The sequence below is a fragment of the Dipodomys ordii genome, unplaced genomic scaffold (assembly GCF_000151885.1).
Source record: "Dipodomys ordii isolate 6190 unplaced genomic scaffold, Dord_2.0 Scaffold38, whole genome shotgun sequence".
In the NCBI taxonomy this organism is placed as follows: Eukaryota; Metazoa; Chordata; class Mammalia; order Rodentia; family Heteromyidae; genus Dipodomys; species Dipodomys ordii.
The window spans coordinates 5,581,549-5,600,963 of NW_012267254.1; the positions used below are offsets into that span (position 1 = coordinate 5,581,549).

Here is a 19,415-nt window from a genome sequence, read left to right on the forward strand (position 1 = left end):
GTCATTCTGCCAATAAATACTTTAATGAGAACCAAGGTCTACATAACATACACAGCAGTAATTATCCTGGCCTACACCTTCTGGTCTAGCCCAAGTTTGGTTCTAACCAATTACATTTAACACACATTTGGGAAGAAGGCCATTTTGAATGTTACCCATCAGTATCCATCTTCATAGAAGATACCAATCTGAGGCCAGACTTTCAATGTTAACACTTTCTCTCAGGGAAAAGTTAACATGGTATCACAAATACATAAATGACTTTGAACCATCTATTGTTCTTCCATCAGGATGCCTTTGTAAGACCATTGGTTCAGTAAACACTTACAACTTTGTCAAAATACATTAGAACACGAAGATTGGGGAAAGGAAAAACAGTACAAAGGCTGGGCTTACAGATATATCCAATTCTTAGATTTGAAGCCTCTTGAGCTGCTCATATGTAATAAAAAACTGAGGAGAAAGTCATGGAAAATTTCCGAGTTGATACTCAAAGCAAAACTTAGTTCTAAAATTATACATTGTTTTCTCTTAAGTTAAGGTTCTTATAGTCTATGCTATTCTAAGGTGCATTGACTTAAATATCTTTTTTTTGTTGGTCATAGGGCTTGAACTCTGGGCTTGGGTGATGTCTCTGAGCTCTTTAGCTCAAAGCAAGTGCTCTACCACTTGAGCGACAGTGCCACTTCTGGCTTTCTGGTGGTTAACTGGAGATAAGAGTCTCATGGACTTTCCTGCCCAGGCTGGCTTTGAACTGTGATCCTCAAATCTCAGCCTCCTGAGTAGCTACGATTATAGGCATGAGCCACTGGCACCCAGCTTAAATATCTTTTTTTTTTGGCTGGTCATGGGGCCTGAATTTTGGACCTGGGTGCTGTCCCTCAGCTCTTCAGCTCAAGGCTAGTGCTCTACCACTTGAGCCATAGCACCACTTCCAGCTTTTTCTCTTCATGTGGTGCTGAGGAATCAAACCCAGGGGCCTCATGCATGCAAGGCAAACATTCTACCACTGAGCCACCTTCCCAGGCCTTAAATATCTTTTTTAATATAACTTGTCAGATTATATATATGCTGAGTGCCTCCCATGTGCCCACTACAATTTCTTGCATAGCAATAGACACAGATTAAAAATACATTTTTAAGCTGGACAACACCGGCTCACACCTGTAATCTTAGCTACTCAGGAGGCTGAGATCTGAAGATCATGGTTCAAAGCCATCCCAGGCAGAAATCCCCATGAGACTCATCTCCAATTAACCACTCAAAAATCAGAAGTGGCACTGTGGCTCAAGTGGTACAGCACCAAGCCTTGACCACAAAGAAGCTCAGTGACAGCACCCAGGCCCTGAGTCCAAGCTCTATAACCAACAAATATAATGTGTGTGTATGTGCATGCACACATGAGCGCGCGCACGCGTGCGCGCACACACACACACACACACACACACACACACACACACCAAGAATATCAATGAAAACATATAACTCAGTGCTTGAAATGTTGCTATATACACTGAATTTCAAGGAGGAAAATAGTATCTCAGCCTTCAGACCCCTTAAGGACTGGGAATTAATTTATAATCCTTGAAGTACCACTAAACACATCAATCATCATGCAGTGTCTAGAACATAGCTCTGTGCACTACCATGGCTCCCACACAACTAAGGGAGATTCACCCATGAGAACAGAATCTTAGTAAACTGTGGATTCTTTTCCTCTATAAATATTTTCTATCTTGTTAGCATTCCCAGATATTTTGTCCGTTAATGGGGGTACAAAATCTCTATCACCTTAGCACAAACTCTCCCACCAGAGTTTCTAAAAAACTTCATAGCACATTTCAAATTGGTTGTACTGTCATTCTTTTTTGGGGGGAGGGGTGTCTGGTTGTGGGGCCTGAACTCGGCCTGGGTGCTATCCCTCAGCTCTTTAGCTCAAGGCTAGCGCTCTACCACTTGAGCCACAGCGCCACTTCCAGCTTTTTTCTTTTTGCTTATGTGATGCTGAGGAATCGAATCCAGGGCCTCAGGCATGCAAGGCAAGCGCTCTACCACTGAGCCACCTTCCCAGCCCTCATTCTAGTTTTGTTTGTTATTCTAGTTTTGTTTTCCTGGGGCTTGAACTCTAGGCCTGGGCACTGCACCTGAGATTTTATGCTCAAAGCTAGTGCTCTATCAGTTGAGCCGCATCTCCACTTCTGGTTTTTGGTGATTAACTGAAGACAGGAGTCTCATAGAATTTCCTGCTTGGGAGGGGTTTGAATGGTGATCCTAGATCTCATCTTTCTGAGTAGCAAGGATTACAGACATGAGCCACCAGCACCTAACATTCTGTTTTAAAAAGAAAATTCACCCAAGTCAGGAGTTCATGCCCCAGGACTGGCACCAACAAAAGGGATCTAGAAGAAAATTTGACCATTCTTTACTACCTCCTTAAGTTTATATTAACCTCCAAATGAGAAGTTCCATCCTCAGTGATCACCAATGGGATACTTAAGTCTCTTACTGGCTGAAAAAGATTTAGTAATCAAATTTTCCTTCTTGAAGCACTTGCTTCTAAAAGGATACAATGATGTTCCAGGGCCCAAGTCGAAGCCAGTTTGGCCAAAATCCTTTATAGAGTGCAAAAAAGCCCTCATGTTTCCACATCTGAGGAAAAAAAAACATAATCAAAATCAGAGTGAATTCCCCTTTCTCTTTACATCTGACAACCATCTTCCATCCCTACCTCAGCAAATACGTCTCTATGAATGGTCTTTTTTCCTAAGGATATACTTTGAGTTCATATTCATCCACAAAACCTAACCAAAAATATTTACTGAACAATGTATACTTCTTATGGCTGAATACAATTGTAAACATATTTGAATATCTGTAGTAGCCAGCTTTCAAGATGGCCCTTAATAAAGACTACCTCAGATATTCATGGCTCTCACCTCACAATATATCAGGATTGTTTATTTCTCCAATAAAATACAGAAGCAGCATACATGTATCACTTCCAATACTATGTCTTAAAATACATTTTATGGCCAGGTGCTGATGGCTCATGCCACCAGATAGATAGATAGATAGATAGATAGATAGATAATGATAATAAGGTATTGATCTCATTTCTCTTGGATTACTCACACTGTAGGAAAGCAGATACCTCCTCATAAAGAGAGGCTTACCTATTATGAAATTAAGGCCTACAGACAATAGCCACATGCATGTTTTTCTGTTTTTTTGTTTTTTTTTTTCTGGGCCTGGGCACTGTCCCTCAGCTCTTCAGCTCAAGGCTAGCACTCTACCACTTGAGCCACAGCGCCACTTCCGGCTTTTTTCTTTTTGCTTATGTGGTGCTGAGGAATCGAACCCAGGGCCTCAGGCATACAAAGCAAGTGCTCTACCACTGAGCCACCTTCCCAGCCCCAGCATGAATGTTTTGTTTAGTTGCCAGTACTAGTGTTTGAACTTGGGGCGTCATGCTCACTCAAATTCTTTACTCATAACTGGTGCTCTACTATAAGAATTCACACTTCACACCTCCAGTCTGGCTTTGTGCTGATAATTGGAGATGGAATGTCACAAACTCTTCTACCTAGTTTCTGGGCTACTTCTGAACCATGGTTCTCAAATCTCAGCCTCCTTAGTAGCTAGCATTACAGGCATGAACCACCAGTTTCCACCCAGAATGATGTACTTACAATTCAAATCTGATCTGATTAAAAACTTTTCAAATCTTCCCCCCAAAATAAAATGTGCAAGCACCTCAATATAATATTTCCTATCCTTTAAAACCTAACAACAATTAGCCACCAATATGAGGACCACAGTAAAAAATACTGGTTGATTCCAGTGGTCTGGGTTTATCGTAACACTCATACTGATAGGCTGTGAAACCCAGGAGGTCATTTGATCCCTCAGTGCTTCAGTATCTACCTTGTCAGGTAAAGTCAAGAATTCAATGATTAAATGCATGTAAGTCTCATTAGACAGCTCCTAACACGCAATAAAGCACCCACCAGACGTGAAGTATTATTATTCAATTTACTACCATCAATAGGGAGCTAATTTCCAACTTCCCAAATGGGCTATAATTTTCTCCCATAGAACTCTTGAATTTATCACTGACAAGGCTGTATTGATTATCTGTTTGTCAACCGTATTTTTTGGGGGGGTCCGGTCGTGGGGCCTGAACTCTGCGCCTGGGCTCTGTCCCTCAGCTCTTCAGCTCAAGGCTAGCACTCTACCACTTGAGCCACAGCGCTACTTCCGGCTTTTTTCTTTTTGCTTATGTGGTGCTGAGGAATCCAACCCAGGGCCTCATGCATGCAAGGCAAGCGCTCTACCACTGAGCCACCTTCCCAGCCCCTCAACCATATTTTTGTAATAACTACAATTTCTCTGTAGATACAAAAATGGTGCCTGATTAATATATAATAAATATTTTTCCATGAAACTGATGAGCAGAGAAATTATATGGCACCATCACATGTTAGTAAAAAATTTGTTTTCATAGCAGTAATTTCACCAATAATTATGTAACACATTTATTATATTCAACTTCTATCAAACATAACAGTAGAGACACTGCAAAGTGTGAACAGCAGAGCAATCCTGAATTTAAATCAAGCACCAGAGTTTTGTTGTAATGGTAGTGGTGGTTCTTTTTGCTCATACTAGGGCTTGAACTCAGGGCCTCACACTCTTGCTTGGTTTGCTTGCTTGACTGGAGCTCTACCACTTGAGTTATACCTATAACCCTGCTTCTTGTTGGTTATCTGAAGATGGAGATTCATAGTATTTTCTGCCCAGGGTAGCTTTGAACCTTGATCCTCTAGATTTCAGCCTCCTGAGTAGGTAGGATTACAGGCCTAAGCTACCAGCATTTGGCATGCTTTTGTTTTTTAAAGTGACAGGTTTTCAATTACAGGGTATCCTATCTGTAATGGGCAACTGGGGGATATATTAGTACTTTCTATCAGTAATTCTACATGGTATTATTAATAAAAATATCCAGCACATATTCTCAAGCACTCAAATTAGAATAATAATTATAAGGACCACCATGTATCAGCAGATTACCAAGGAGACAGAATATCCACTTGGAACAAACTCTGAGCGGCTACTAAAAATATATATGATTCTTTCATTTTTTTGAAAGATATATAGCAACTAAGAATAAGGACTGAAAATGGTCTGAAACACCAAAGAAAATGAAAAATGAAAACTAAACCCACAGTGTGCATACCTTTAAAATGCCATCCAAAGTGCCCTTGTAAAGATCAACATGTCCCACAATTGCCCTCTGATTCATCATTCGAGTTCGCACCACATCAACTGGATTGGATGCCAGAGCTCCAGCCAAGCCACATGTAAAGCTGGAACTAAAGATGAAAACTTTAGATTGCCCACATTTCCACCTACTGCCCACCTAAACAGAAATTATATCAAACACATGGGTACAATAATTCAGAGCCTGTAGATAAAACCAGACACTCTTTCATTACAAGTTAAAGAGAAAAGAAAACTTTTCCAACAAGACATTCATTTTCATTCAGTTTTCAATCTGAAACTCAGCCTCCTCCTTACAAGAGTACACAAGGCTAACAAGATCACTAAGCAGGAAGTGATAAACATCATCTATTAGTTACATAAATTTTTCAAACCACCACATCATATGTCAAATGGATTTGAGTAGCAAAATATCACAAAGGTTGCAAGAAAAACCAAATAGAAGATGAGACTGTGCTTTCATTTCAGAAACTATAAAATCTTCCCTTTTTCTAATTCCTACTGAGAGTTTGCTTCATGATAAAAAAAATTAATCCAAGAAATTTATAGATGTGCTTTTTAAATGCACAGGCTATGTATGAACAAGTACAAATTCCATAGACATCTATTAGACTACTACAGTACACACTATTCCCAAGTAGCCTAAGGGCCCAGAGCACCTGGAATCAGCTCTGTAAAGTAGGAAATGTTCCATGGAGAGGAAGGGATAGCATGGGTAGTGGAAGGGAGGGAGAATACAATCCAACCACCATATATACATACATACATACATATATACATATATATATATATATATATATATACCACACTAAAACCCATTACTTTGTATAATTGATTTACACTAAAACAAGAAAAGTATAAAACATTCAGAAGGTTTAAAGGGCTAGCAATAGGCGAGACAAGAGTATTAAGGCCATCCATACCAGTTTTACTCTATTTGAGGATATAAATGAAAGAGGCATTTAATGCTCAAATTCCTGAAAATAAAGTATGAACAAAGACAATCCTACTTACACAAAGTGAGTTAAAATGGTGTCTCCCATCATTCCTGACAGTATCAGATGCTTTTTGGTAATATCATAGACTGGTAGTTCTACTCCCACAACAATAGCAGCACGCTGAGCAGTTGGGACCACACCCTACAAAATACAAGTGTCATTATACTCCAAAGAAATAGAGAATAACACAGACTCCAAGTGAACAAAAATAGGTTGAATTGAAAAAGGCCAGAAAACCCTAAGATTCTTCTTTCAAATCAATAATCAACACTGGAACATTTATAAATTCCCAACTCACTTGCTACCATAAAAATACAATAATTGATATCAGGTAAGGTATAAGAGAAAAAAGAAACACAGACAAATTAGATTTATCACAATTGAAGACTTTTTGACATAAAAGATACTATCAAGAAACTGAGAGAATTCACACATGGAGAAAAATATTTGTACATCAAATTTATGATAAGAGACCAGGGCACAGAATAAAAAACTTACAACAATAAAAATTGGAAAGTATTTCCCCTAAACAAGATATACCAGTAGCCAATAAAATAGCACACACAGGGGCTGGGAAGGTGGCTCAGTGGTAGAGCACTTGCCTTGCATGCCTGAGGCCCTGGGTTCGATTCCTCAGCACCACATAAGTAAAAAGAAAAAAGCCGGAAGTGGCGCTGTGGCTCAAGTGGTAGAACGCTAGCCTTGAGCTGAAGAGCTGAGGGACAGCGCCCAGTCCCAGAGTTCAGGCCCCACGACCGAACCCCCCCAAAAAAATAATAAAATAAAATACACACAAAGTTACTTAACACTGGTCATTAGAAAAACCTATCTAACTTATACCAAGTGTAATGACATGCCTTTTGATACCTACTAGGATGGCTATAATCATTGTGTTTGTGTGTGCCAGTCGTGAGGTTTGAACTCAGAACCTCTTGCTCTCACTCAACTTTTTCTCTACCACTTGAGCCACACCCCCCACTTTTGGATTTTTTTGCTTGATTGGTGATAAGAGTCCTACAAGACTTTTCTTCTTGTGCTGGCTTCAAACCTTAATCCACAGATCTCAGTCTCCTGAGTAGCTAGGATTATAGGTGCAAACCACTGATAGCTGCTTTATAATCATTTTCAATATTAATGAGTGTTGGTGAAGACGTGCAGAAATTAAAATCCTTATTCACCGCTGTTAAAATGAAAATAAAATACCAACTATAGAAAACATTTAGCATTTTTCAAAAAGTTAACATAAAATTACCAGATGACCTAGCTCAATTTAATATGTAGATGTGTGTACAAGAAAAGTGATAAGAGCTGGGAATGTGGCTTGCCTCACATGCATGAAGCCCTGGTTTCGATTCCTCAGTACCACATAAACACAAAAAGCCAGAAGTGGTATTGTGGTAGTTCAAGTGGTAGAGTGCTTGCCTTGAGCAAAAGCAGCTCAGGGACAGTGCCCAGGCCCTGAGTTCAAGCCCCAGGACTGGCAAAAAAGAAAGAAAAGTGATATCATCTTCATGTAATATATACACAAATGTTCACAGAAGCATTAGACATAACACCAATACCATAGCAACTGCCATGATGCCACTGCTGCCAGAGCACATTAGACAAGCTGGGCTCTGATGGCTCATTCCTATAAATGTAGCTACCTCAGAAGGCTGAGGATCCTGGTTCAAAGCCAGCCCAGGCAGCAAAGTCCATGAGACTCTTATCTCTAATAAACCACACAGAAAAACCCTGAAGTGAGGCTGTGGCTCAAGTGATAGCACTAGCCTTGAGCACCAAGAGGGTCAGTGACAGCCCCCAGGCCTTGAGTTTGAACCCCAGGACCAGCAAAAAAAAAAAAGCATTAAGGTACAAAAAAATGTAGCATATGCCTTCAATGGCCATAAAAAAGAAATGAAATACAGAGCATTTGCCTAGCATGTGCAAGGCTCTGAGTTCAATCTCCATCACCACAAAAGAAAAGAAAGAAAATGAAGAATGTTTGCATAACGCAACACAGATGAACCTTGAAAACGAAAAAGAAAAAAAAAACCATTAAATTTAGGGCTAGGATAATGACTCAAGTGGTAGCATACTTTCCTAGCAAGACCAAACCTCTGAGTTCAAACCCCAATACCGCCAAAAACATAAAGAAAGTTCTATTAGTAGATATTTCTTTCCACTTTTTGCACATTCTATTGATAGTCTTATTTACTACTGGAATAGCAGTGATCACAATACATTTAAAAGTTATAACAGTCAGAAGCTGGTGGCTCACTACTATAATCTTAGCTATTAATGAGGCTGAGGTCTGAGAATTGCAGTTTGAAGCCAGACCAGGCAGGAAAGTTTGTGAGAACCTTGTCTCCAATTAACTACCAAAAAGCTGGAAATAGAGCTGTGGCTCAAGTAGTAGAGCCCTAACCTTAAGCGAAAAAGCTCAGGGACAACACCCAGGCCCTGAGTTCAAGCCCCAGGACCAGCACAAATAAGGGAAAAAGTTATACCAAACTGACAATAAAAAAGTATAAATGAATACTAGAAGCTAATATGACAAAAACATTAATAGTGATTATCTCTAGGTGGTAGGACTACTAGAACTTTTCTTTCTACTTTTGTGTATTTACAATATTATCTTTTGCTTTTTTGTGTATGCAGAATGCAGGGCTTGAACTCAGGGCCTTGTGCTCTTGCCTGATTTTTTTGCTTAAATCTGCTACTCTACCACTTAAACCACACCTTCACTTCTGGCTTTTTGCTGATTAATATGAGATAAGAATCTCATAGATTTTTCTACCCTGATGGGTTTAAACGATGATTCTCAGAGCTCTGCCTTGTGCTAGGATTACTAGCAAGATTCTACCAGTGCCTGGCATCATTTGCTTTTTATAAAGTGAAAAACATTAGTCTAGATAACGTTATAGGGCTAGGGACATAGCCTAAGTGGTTAAGCACTGGTCTAGCAAGTATAACAGTGCAAGATCCTGAGTGGTTCCCCCAGAATCACCAAAAATAAGTAAGTAAATAGATAACTTTGAACATAAGCATTACAATGAGCATCACCGACAAAAATGCTGAATTTAATTCAAAACTGGCAAAAACTATACTTAAGAATAAATTTTCTGTAAATTTGAACAAATCAAAATAGTAGTTTCAATGTTGTCAATTTTCCTAAATATACAATCTTGAAACATTAAAGCAGGAGCAAAGACCAACTGTAAAGTTTGGTCCTTTTATAGGTGATAAGGAGCTTCTTAACTTTTATATGGTGTTATGTCACCATTATTTGGTTTTATATAAAAATATTCCCTTCAAGATCTTTGAGATTATAGAACAATATGAGAAAAAGAATACTCACTCTCCACAGACCCCTGGTGCCTTCTTGCTGGTATATATCAATGAAGCTGCCAATCATGCTTCCTTGGAACAGGTTCCCTTGTGCCTGCATTCGAATCTAAATGTGCAAGTGAACATTTTATTTTGACAGAGATAACCAAAATGACATATGTTACTCTTTTAAAATTAAGCAAAAGTATTTGGGAGATCTCAAAAAAATCTCTGCTTTTATGATAAAATTAATGAGGTAAACGGACATATATTTTATATAAAATGTCATTTCTATCAAAGGATAATTTACAGACATTATTGTTATTAAGCTGGGTGCTATGGCTTACACTTATAATCCTAGCTATTTAGGAGGCTGAAATCTGAGGATCACAGTTCAAAGCCAGCCTAAGCAGGAAAGTCTATGAGATTCTTATCTCCAATTAATCACCAAAAATAGCTAGAAGTGGAACTATGGCTCAAGTGGTAGAGTGCTAGCCTTGAGTGAAAAGGTTAAAGGACAGCACCCAGGTGCTGAGGTCAAGCCCCAGGACCAGCACAAATTAAAGATGATTTTATTTAGCCTTACATTCCTTATACTAAGTCCATCACTTCTGGAGTTGCAAGAAAATTGGGAGGGAAAAAACAAGTATTTGATGAGTGCAAATTATAATTCTTAAGATAGAATTACTTCAGTAGAAAATTAAAAACAACCTAAATACTCAAAAAGACTAAAAACAGATTGGATAAATAAATTATGATGGAATATCATACAATGGAATGCTACAGAGTAATAAAATTTTCCAACAGAATACTTGTTGACATTAGAAAATATAAAAATTTTTAGCTAGAGAGTTACAAAGGAAGATTTATACACAATTCTTATTAAACATATCGTTAAAATACCTATAAACACAGCAAGGAGACTAGATGAACATACATACCCAAATTACAACAGTGGTTTATGTCTAAATGATGATGCTACAATTGGGACTTTTTCTCTTTTGTGTTTTTTTCTACTTTCCATTTTTTCTACATTGAACACTTATTGAGTATACAATTAAAAAATAAAAATATCCCAGACACTGGTGGCTCACAATTGTAATCCTCACTACTCAGGAGGGTGAAATCTGAGGATCGTGGCTCGAAGCCAGCCTGGGCAAGAAAGTCCATGAGACTCATCTCAAATAAACTACTCAGAAAAAGTCGAACATGGCGCTGTGGCTCAGTGGTAGAACACTAGCTTTGCACCAAAGAAAACAGAGAGTTCAAGCTCCAGGACCAGCAATAAATAAATAAATAAATAATGTGCTAAAATATCATTTTTGCTGGGTGCCGGTGACTCATGCCTGTAAGCCTAGCTATTCAGGAGGCTGAGATCTGAGAATCATGGTTCAAAGCCAGCCCAGACAGGAAAGTCCGTGAGACTCTTATCTCCAATTAACCACCAGAAAATGAGAAGGGGTACTGCGGCTCAAACAGTAGAGAGCTCTCCTTGAGCTGAAGAATAGCACCCAATCCCAGAGTTCAAGCCCCACAAACAACAAATATATATATATATATATATATATATATACATTTTTATAATTTTATGTTTAGTAGACCTTACACTGAGTTCTATTTCTTAAAAGTTCAGGAGCTTCAAGAAAAATAAAGACAGCATTAAATAGCCATGTGAAAGATTAGATACAATTGCCCACAGACTCCATACACATAGAACTCAGTAGTCCAGTATTAAATACCAGTAATCTAAATATAGGTTTGTTTTAGAAAATTTTAGGTTTCAATAAATGACTTTGCTAAATCTTGTATAAGCAGCATGCTTTTATACAGAAAGTCAACTACTAACACAAGTAGTAGCTTTGAAATAAAAAACTTAATGTAAGCCAGGCTTACCAGTGGCTCACACCTGTAATTCTAGCTACTCAGAACTCAACTCTGAAGATCACAGTTCAAAGCAAGACTAGTCCATGAGACATTTTATCTCCATTTAGCCACCAAAAGCTGGAAGTAAAGCTGTGGCTCAATCGGTAGAGTACTAGCCTTGAGCAAAAAAAGCTCAGGGACATCACCCAGTTCCTGAGTTTTGGGACAGTGGCCAGGCCTTGAGTTTGTGACAGTCTTAGGACTGACACAAAAAAACCCTTAATCCAATTAAATCAAGATGTAAATTATCTCAAGGACAAATCAAAACTACCCAACAATAACATTTCTTCGAGGAGGTGATTCTTGAACAGAACTAGAACTAAAGTGAGGCAAGAGAATCTAGGTGATGCAAAAATGTTCATTATCCTAGGCTTTTCTCTATTTTGTGTATATTTTAAATTATCAAAAACTACACAAAAAATTTAAACTGCCAAAAACAAAAATGGAGGCCACAGTTGAGATATAACCCAAGGCCAAGCATTTATCATCCAACAGTTAATTTATCCTTATTTCCCCCAAACATTAAATGTAAGCATGAACACAAAATGTATGCTTTATGGGGCAGGAAATGTGGCTTAGTTGTAGAGTGTTTGCTTAGCATACAGGAAGCCCTGGGTTTGATTCCTCAGTACCACATATACAGAAAAAGCCAGAAGTGACCCTGTGGCTCAAGTGGTAGAGTGCTACCCTTGAGCAAAAGAAGCTCAAGGACAGCACCTAGACCCTGAGTTCAAGCCTCAAGACTGTCCAAAAAATGTAAGTTTTATGTCCTAGTCAGCATGATTCAAGGAAATAAAACTAATTAATTATAGGATAGTAAGCTTAAAATCTGTTTGCCTTATAAAAGTATAATATAAGAGGCAGAACATGGTAGCTTATTCTTACTTTGAATGTAGAGATTGGGAAGATTACATTTCAAAGACAGCCCAAACCGGGTGCTAGTGGCTCACGCCTGTAATCCTAGCTACTCAGGAGGCTGAGATCTGAGGATCACGGTTCAAAGCCAGCCTGCGCAGGAAAGACCGTAAGACTCCTATCTCCAATAAACCATCAGAAAACCAGAAGTGGCACTGTAGTTCAAGTGGTAGAGTGCTCGCCTTGAGCTGAAGAGCTGAGGGACAGCACCAGGCCCAGAGTTCAAGCCCCATGATCAAAAAAAAAAAAAGACGGCCCAGACCAAAGATTTGTAAGACTACCATCTCAACCATTAAAGCTGATTATGGTAGTAGACCACCTATTATCCCAGATATGCAGGAAATATATAACTAGGAATGTAACAGTCCAGAATAGCCAACACATTTGAAAAATAAAACAAAAAGGTCTGGAGGTGTGACCCAAGTAGTACATCACTTACCTACAAAGCACAAGATTCTGAGTTCAAACCCTATCACCATCAAAACAAAGAATAATACATGAAAAAAAGGTCAAACTATAGTCATCCCTCCACATCCACAGTTCTGTATGTGAATTCAAATAACTACTGATAAAAAATATTTGGAGTTCTGCCATGTCATTATTACTAGAATAATACAGAATAATAGTCATTTACATCCCATAATATATTAAGTATTAGAAGTAATCTACAGATGATTTAAAGAACATGGGAGGATGTGTATATATTATGTGCAAATACTAAGCTATTCTATTAAGTGACTTCAACATCCAAGGATTTTGGTAAGGTAGAACCCATACCCCTATAGATTCTGAGGGACAATTCTACTTCCTCCTTTATTCACTTTAAACTCTGTTGTATCTGCCATAAGGCAAGCTACTTATCACTTGGGTTGAAGTCTTGTGGATCATAATATATACTTTCTACAATAAAATTTTTCCTAATATACCCTGCTTTTTTTAATCTATTTAACTTATTTTTATCATGGTTCTAGGGCTTGAACTCAGGACCTTGAGGTCACAATTAGATTTTATAGTCAGGGCTGGTGCTCCACCACCTGAGCCACACCTCTACTTCTAGGTTTTTGCTGGCTAAGTGGAGATAAATTTCATGTAATTGTCTGACCAGTCTGCAGTCCTTGGATCTTAACCTCCTAAGTAGCTAGGATTGTAGGCATGAGCCACAGGCAGCAATCCTAATTTTATTTTTAATTTTTTTACTTTTTTTTGGTCGGTCATGGGGCTTGAACTCTGGGCTTGCGTGCTGTCCCTCAGCTCTTCAGCTCAAGCCAAGTGCTCTACCACTTGAGCTACAGCGCCACTTCTGGTTTTCTGGTGATTTATTGGAGATAAGAGTCTCACAGTCTTTCCTGCCCAGGCTGGCTTTGAACCGTGATCCTCAGATCTCAGCCCCCTGAGTAGCTAGGATTACAGGCGTGAGCCACCAGCGCCCAGCTCTAATTTTATTTTTGATAAAACAGAAATTGCTGTCAGGCACTGGTGGCTCATGTTATAATCTTAGCCACTCAAGAGACTGATCTAAAGATCGTAGTTCAGCCAGAAATGTCTATGAGATTCGTATTTCCAATTAACCACCAAAAAGCTGGAAGTGGAGCTGTGGCTTAAGCAGAGTGATAGCCTTGAGCAAAAAAAGCTGAGGGATATCACCCAGACACTGATTCAAACCCCAAGACTAGCACGAAGTTCAGCAAAGCTTCTGCATCTCATCATGAATCTAATACCTAAACTGAATGGCCTCTACATACCCTGAAGCCAAATGCATAAATCACAGTAAAAGATCACAAAATTCATGAGCAATCACAACAAAATGCTACCCTCAAAAACCAACAACAACTCGGGGAGGACTTTAGTTAGAAAAGATGAAGAGAGGAAGAACAAAAGAATTGTTAAAGTAATGAGGAGGGAATTGGCTGATGAAATAAATGGGCAAATCCACAATCAACTAGAAGAATACAGGGAGGAAATGATGAAGAAAATGAAGCACAAATTTTACATATCCATTAGAAAGAATAATATTATGTCATTTTCAGGGAAATGGCTGTACCTAAGACAAATCATATTAAGTGAGTTAAGCCAAGCTGAAAGAGATTAATGGTATATGTATTCTCTCATATGTGGAAGCCAATCTAAAATATAGCTGGACATGTTCACCTAAACACAACTTCAGGCATTCACACACAAACAGACCAAAGGAAGATATAGGTAGGGGAGGAACCCAAAGGTATAACTCTCCTGAACATGTAAAAACAATGTATGAAAACAAATTCCAGGAAACAGAAACTTGTCCAGCATCATTCAATACTATAGAGGTAGAAGGAAGGAAAAGGTAAATGGAAGCACTGGTCAATGGTGGTAATAAGGACAAGAAATTGAAGAGAATGGCTTTGGTAATTAAGTCTAGAAATCAGATTGATAAGGAAGTATGAGGGAACTAAGTATTATTTTTCTTGAAATGTTGTATATTCTAACAAGTATAATTAGGTTGCAGATACGCTAGTTTTAGGATACAGTCTTGTGTCTTCATATTTATTCTGTACTTCTAAAGTGATGAAAATCCTGTAGCTAAATTACTCTGACTTTAATCCAGAAAGATTAGTGTATACTTTTTCTCCATCAACTACTAGTGGTTTTTTTTTAATATGTGCTTCTTTTCATGCCATTAAGTCATTATAACTCTCCGAATTGGTAAAGATTTCTTCACTAACCTTCTGTTTTTGCCAGTGTTGAAGTATGCATCCTCTGACTTTTGTCTCATATCTCCCTTAAAATAATATTTTAAAATAGCCATGTGCCAACTGCACACACCTATAATCCCAGTTCGTGCTGGGCAGGAAAGTCCATTAGACAATTATCCCCACTTAAGCACCAAAACAGCAGGAGTGGAGCTGTGACACAAGTGGTAGAGTACTACCCTTGAGCAAAAAAGCTCAGGGACAGAGCATAGGCCCCAATTTTAAGATTCGGGGCTGGCCAGAAAAATAATACTAATGATTTTTAAAATTTTTAGATGCTCTCATATCCTTAAGTCATATATTTATGGCTCTCAATCAACATAAATTGAAATATTAATGAATAGGAAATATTTATCATTTATTAAATAAATATAAAAATTGATTTTATTGGTTCTGTTTTGGGGGGGGTTGTTTTTGTTTTTGCCAGTCCTGGGGCTTGAACTCAGGGCCCAGGTGCTGTCCTTGAGCTTCTTTTGCTCAAGGCTAGCACTCTACCACTATAGCCACAGCACCACTTCTGGCATTTTCTGTTCTTGTGGTACTGATGAATCAAACCCAGGGTTTCATGCATGCTAGTCAAGCACTTTTAACCATTAAGCCACATTCTCAAAAATTGATTTTAAAATAAGTGTTTCATTCTGTGATTAGTTAAAATTTTAACACATCAGCACAGGTAATTCATAGTGCTGTTTCTCAATTCAGAATATCTTAATACATGCCTAAATATACCATTTTTAAAAATTGTGTTATTATTATAATAAAGGAGATATATAGAAGGGTTACATTTATAAAATATACCTTTTTGCCAGTCCTGGGGCTTGAACTCTGTGCTCTATCCCTGAACTTCTTTTGCTCAAGGCTGGTGCTCTTCTACTCCACTCAAAGTACCATTTCCAGCTTTTTCTGTGTAATTTACTGGAGATAAGAGTCTCACAGACTTTCCTGTCCAGGCTGGCTTCAACCCTCAATCCTCAGATCTCAGCCTACTGAATAGCTAGCATTACAGGCTTGAGCCACCAGCACCCAGCTCTACCCAAAGTTTTTAATACTTGTCAATGCAGAGGTTGTACTCTCTTCAAATCATTCTGAACACATCCATCTCTCTTACCTTTAGAACATCGGTGGGGTTGGCTATAGTGGAAGATATCACTCCTGACACTACACCACAGATCATATTAATTAGAAGAGTTTCATCTGTAAAAAAGATTTTTAAAAGATCTGCTTTTATTAGGCACTAATTTCTGCAAGGAGAGCACTGAGATATTAGAAAAAGAGAATCTGGGTCAGAGAGATGACTTTAGAAATAAACTACAAAGCTAATGAAAGTAAAGGAACTTCAGTATGTCTAGATCCCACATCACTACAAAACATCTAAAAATTACAAAATATAAATAATTTCTAAAAACATAAACTAAAGGGCAATAGAACATATTACATAAATGTCAGTAAACTGCAGGAATTCAGAATGTGGTAATTCCCCTTCAACCACTTCAAAAAGATAACATTACAAAAAAGCTTTTTCACATATAAGAACCAACTGTTAAGGCTCTGGAACTGAATATTATAAAATAAAATCTTATGTCTAATTGAAAAGTTATGTAAATATTAATTTGGTTGGCTTTAAATATCTATTAGCTTCTATTTATTTACAGGGCTCCAGTAGTCAAATATTTAAAAAAACAGTATTTTTGCAGAATTGGGGAGCTGTAGGGTAAATGGAGTAAGTCAGGCTTTCTCATCTGTAACTTCTGGGGTTCTTTAGCCCTATACATCCCCAAAACTGAGATTCAGATGGTTTCAGCATATTGATATAATTGTCAACTATGTATGCATGTGCTATCTTAGGTAACCCTGAACATGTCCTTGAGACTAAGTGTGTATATATAACCATCCTTAGTCAAATGCTACTTTAGTCTAGAGAGGATATAAACAGGTAACCCTGTTGGGCAGTGTGTTGCCACTGGAGGACAAGGTATGAGGGATGCTGCCAGTGAGAGAGAGAATGTGAACCTATGAAGAGAATGAAGCTGGTGCTGCTGTGCAGAGACTGTGAGTCTATGCTGGGATGGGCCAATGAAGAGTGTGTGATTAAGCAATGGGTACTGCTAGTGATAATTCAATAGACAGGGAGCCTGGTAATAAACATGACCTCCATGCTCACCCTGTCTGGCATCTTTCTGCAGCCTTCTTGAATCTGAGACCCTGAGAAATACTTGCAACACAGGAGCAAAAGCAAGATCTTACACATGCTAGGCAAGCATTCTACCCCTAAGCTAATACCCTCAGCAAAAAGAAGCAGTAATTTAGAACTAAATCCCATCAGCTAGGGAAAAAAAAACACGACAAAACCACAGAGCACATTTTTCTACAAGGAAGATTCAATCTTCATCATCACCACCCCACCATGAAGAGCCTACATAGAGAAATTTAGTAAACCCAAGAAAAAAGTCTATAAAAGGAAATTATTTGAGAAAGAGGTCAAAGGGAATCCTTTGGGATCCCCAAAGAAGAAGCTCTAGATACAGCTTATTTAGGATAATAAAGCGATTGAAAGGGCATTACTAACCGAAAGGCTCTCCAGCTGTTCCCAACCATCCAACAGTCCCAGGCCTATGGCAAAACAACCATTGAGTAAGTATCAGGCTGAAAGTGCTGCAGCAGCTAATGGAGAGATATATAACAATGCTGCATGTATATCAGGGCCATAAATACATTGCAATCTAGAACATGATATCCTAAAAGTAATCGACCTAACAAAAGTTTATCAAAATTGGCGACTAGAAAATGCTTTATAGGTAAAAGTGCTCTTACTAATGAGGATACCATTAATTTTCCTGGACATGATTGTTCCATGCTTCAGGGCTAACTAGAAGGCTTTTATTTTGATAGGAAAAAGACAAATTTGAGAAGGTCCCTCTTCCTATACATCATCTCTGCAAAGATTTATCCCAAGTCAAATACAAGCTCAAATGATCTTTACAGTGACTGTCCTCCATTCTCAGGCATCATGTGATAAGCACTTCACATTAAGAATGATCCCTTTGAGCTGAAGATACCTACCTTCCAAACGTTCCACAAATAATCGCTTCAAGCTTTGGTAAATCCCAATTTTAATGGTGCCATATGATGCCTGTCTTAGTAAAGCAGGAGCAATTCTGCCTCCCCAAAAAAAGAGAAATACAGAAAAGTTAACTTTACTTGGCATGTATCCAACAATTATACATATGTGGATAGCCTACTCATTAATTTTACCCATCTTATTCCATCCAAGAAAAGTAGAATATGAAGTTTTGAAACACTGACCAAGGAAGCATATATCTAGGGTAAAAATAAAAAACTCAACACATTAAAAAAAACTGAAAGCATAGCATGTATTTGATGACCATAACAGAAGCAAACTGTAAATCAATAGGGAAAATGCTGAGAAAATCTCAAAAGACTTTTTAAATGCATAGAGCATAGACTTGAAAATTAAAATTTATTTAAGTTCAAGCCCCAGATCAACACAAAAAAAGATTAGCAAATTGAACCTAGCAATGTACAGCAAACATACATCTTTGTTCCTATCAACAAGGATACATTGGAGCCAAGATTTCAAACAATTTCAGTTCAGCTCATAAACTGGAAATATTCTCATACTGTCTTTGACATTCCTCCATATCACAAAGCTATATATTAGGAGGTATACCCATAGAAGACAGCAACAGTTCAAGTGATAAGGATTAAAAATACATGACTAAATATGCATATTTCTGATTTTATTGCTTTCTATTAGGGAAAAATCCATTCTGCTGAAAAAAAACATAAAAACACATGATCCATCAATCATTTGTGTAAAGATGATGATTATTTTTTCTAAGAAAATTATCTTTAAAATAATATTGGTTACTGATAGAACTGCTTTCCATTTTGTGAGCAAAACTGGTAGCCTAAATTATGATGACCTAGGAAATTGACAGTAGATAAACTACAAACCGAACGATAAATCAAACTGACAGTGAATCAAAAATTGATCAAAAAAGATGGCTCTTCTTCTCTATCACTATGAATTTTTGCTTACATTACCAGAATATTTGTTTTTGTGTGTACGTGCAAGTCTTGTGACTCAGGACCTAGGAGCTGTCCCTGAGATTTTTTTAATTTTTTATTGTTATTAAAAGGGTGATTGGGGGCTGGGAAGGTGGCTCAGTGGTAGAGCGCTTGCCTTGCATGCCTGAGGCCCTGGGTTCGATTCCTCAGCACCACATAAGAAAAAAGAAAA

General features: G+C 38.1%; 1 protein-coding gene across 3 annotated transcripts in view; it reads right to left on the reverse strand.

The window, feature by feature from the left end:
- Positions 1-19,415, reverse strand: part of Slc25a14 (solute carrier family 25 (mitochondrial carrier, brain), member 14) — a 29,181-nt gene continuing 9,766 nt past the window's right edge. For 2 of the 3 annotated variants that reach the window (XM_013018082.1, XM_013018083.1), the window contains exons 4-10: positions 18,215-18,309; positions 16,263-16,348; positions 9,619-9,714; positions 6,295-6,419; positions 5,237-5,372; positions 2,569-2,649; positions 1-453 (exon numbers count right to left, since the gene is read on the reverse strand). In XM_013018082.1, coding sequence (XP_012873536.1) covers positions 412-453; positions 2,569-2,649; positions 5,237-5,372; positions 6,295-6,419; positions 9,619-9,714; positions 16,263-16,348; positions 18,215-18,309 — 661 coding nt within the window. In that variant the 3' untranslated portion in view covers positions 1-411. Of the gene's footprint in view, positions 454-2,568; positions 2,650-5,236; positions 5,373-6,294; positions 6,420-9,618; positions 9,715-16,262; positions 16,349-17,720; positions 17,765-18,214; positions 18,310-19,415 lie in introns of all 3 variants that reach the window. The other variant, XM_013018084.1, reaches the window with a different exon arrangement.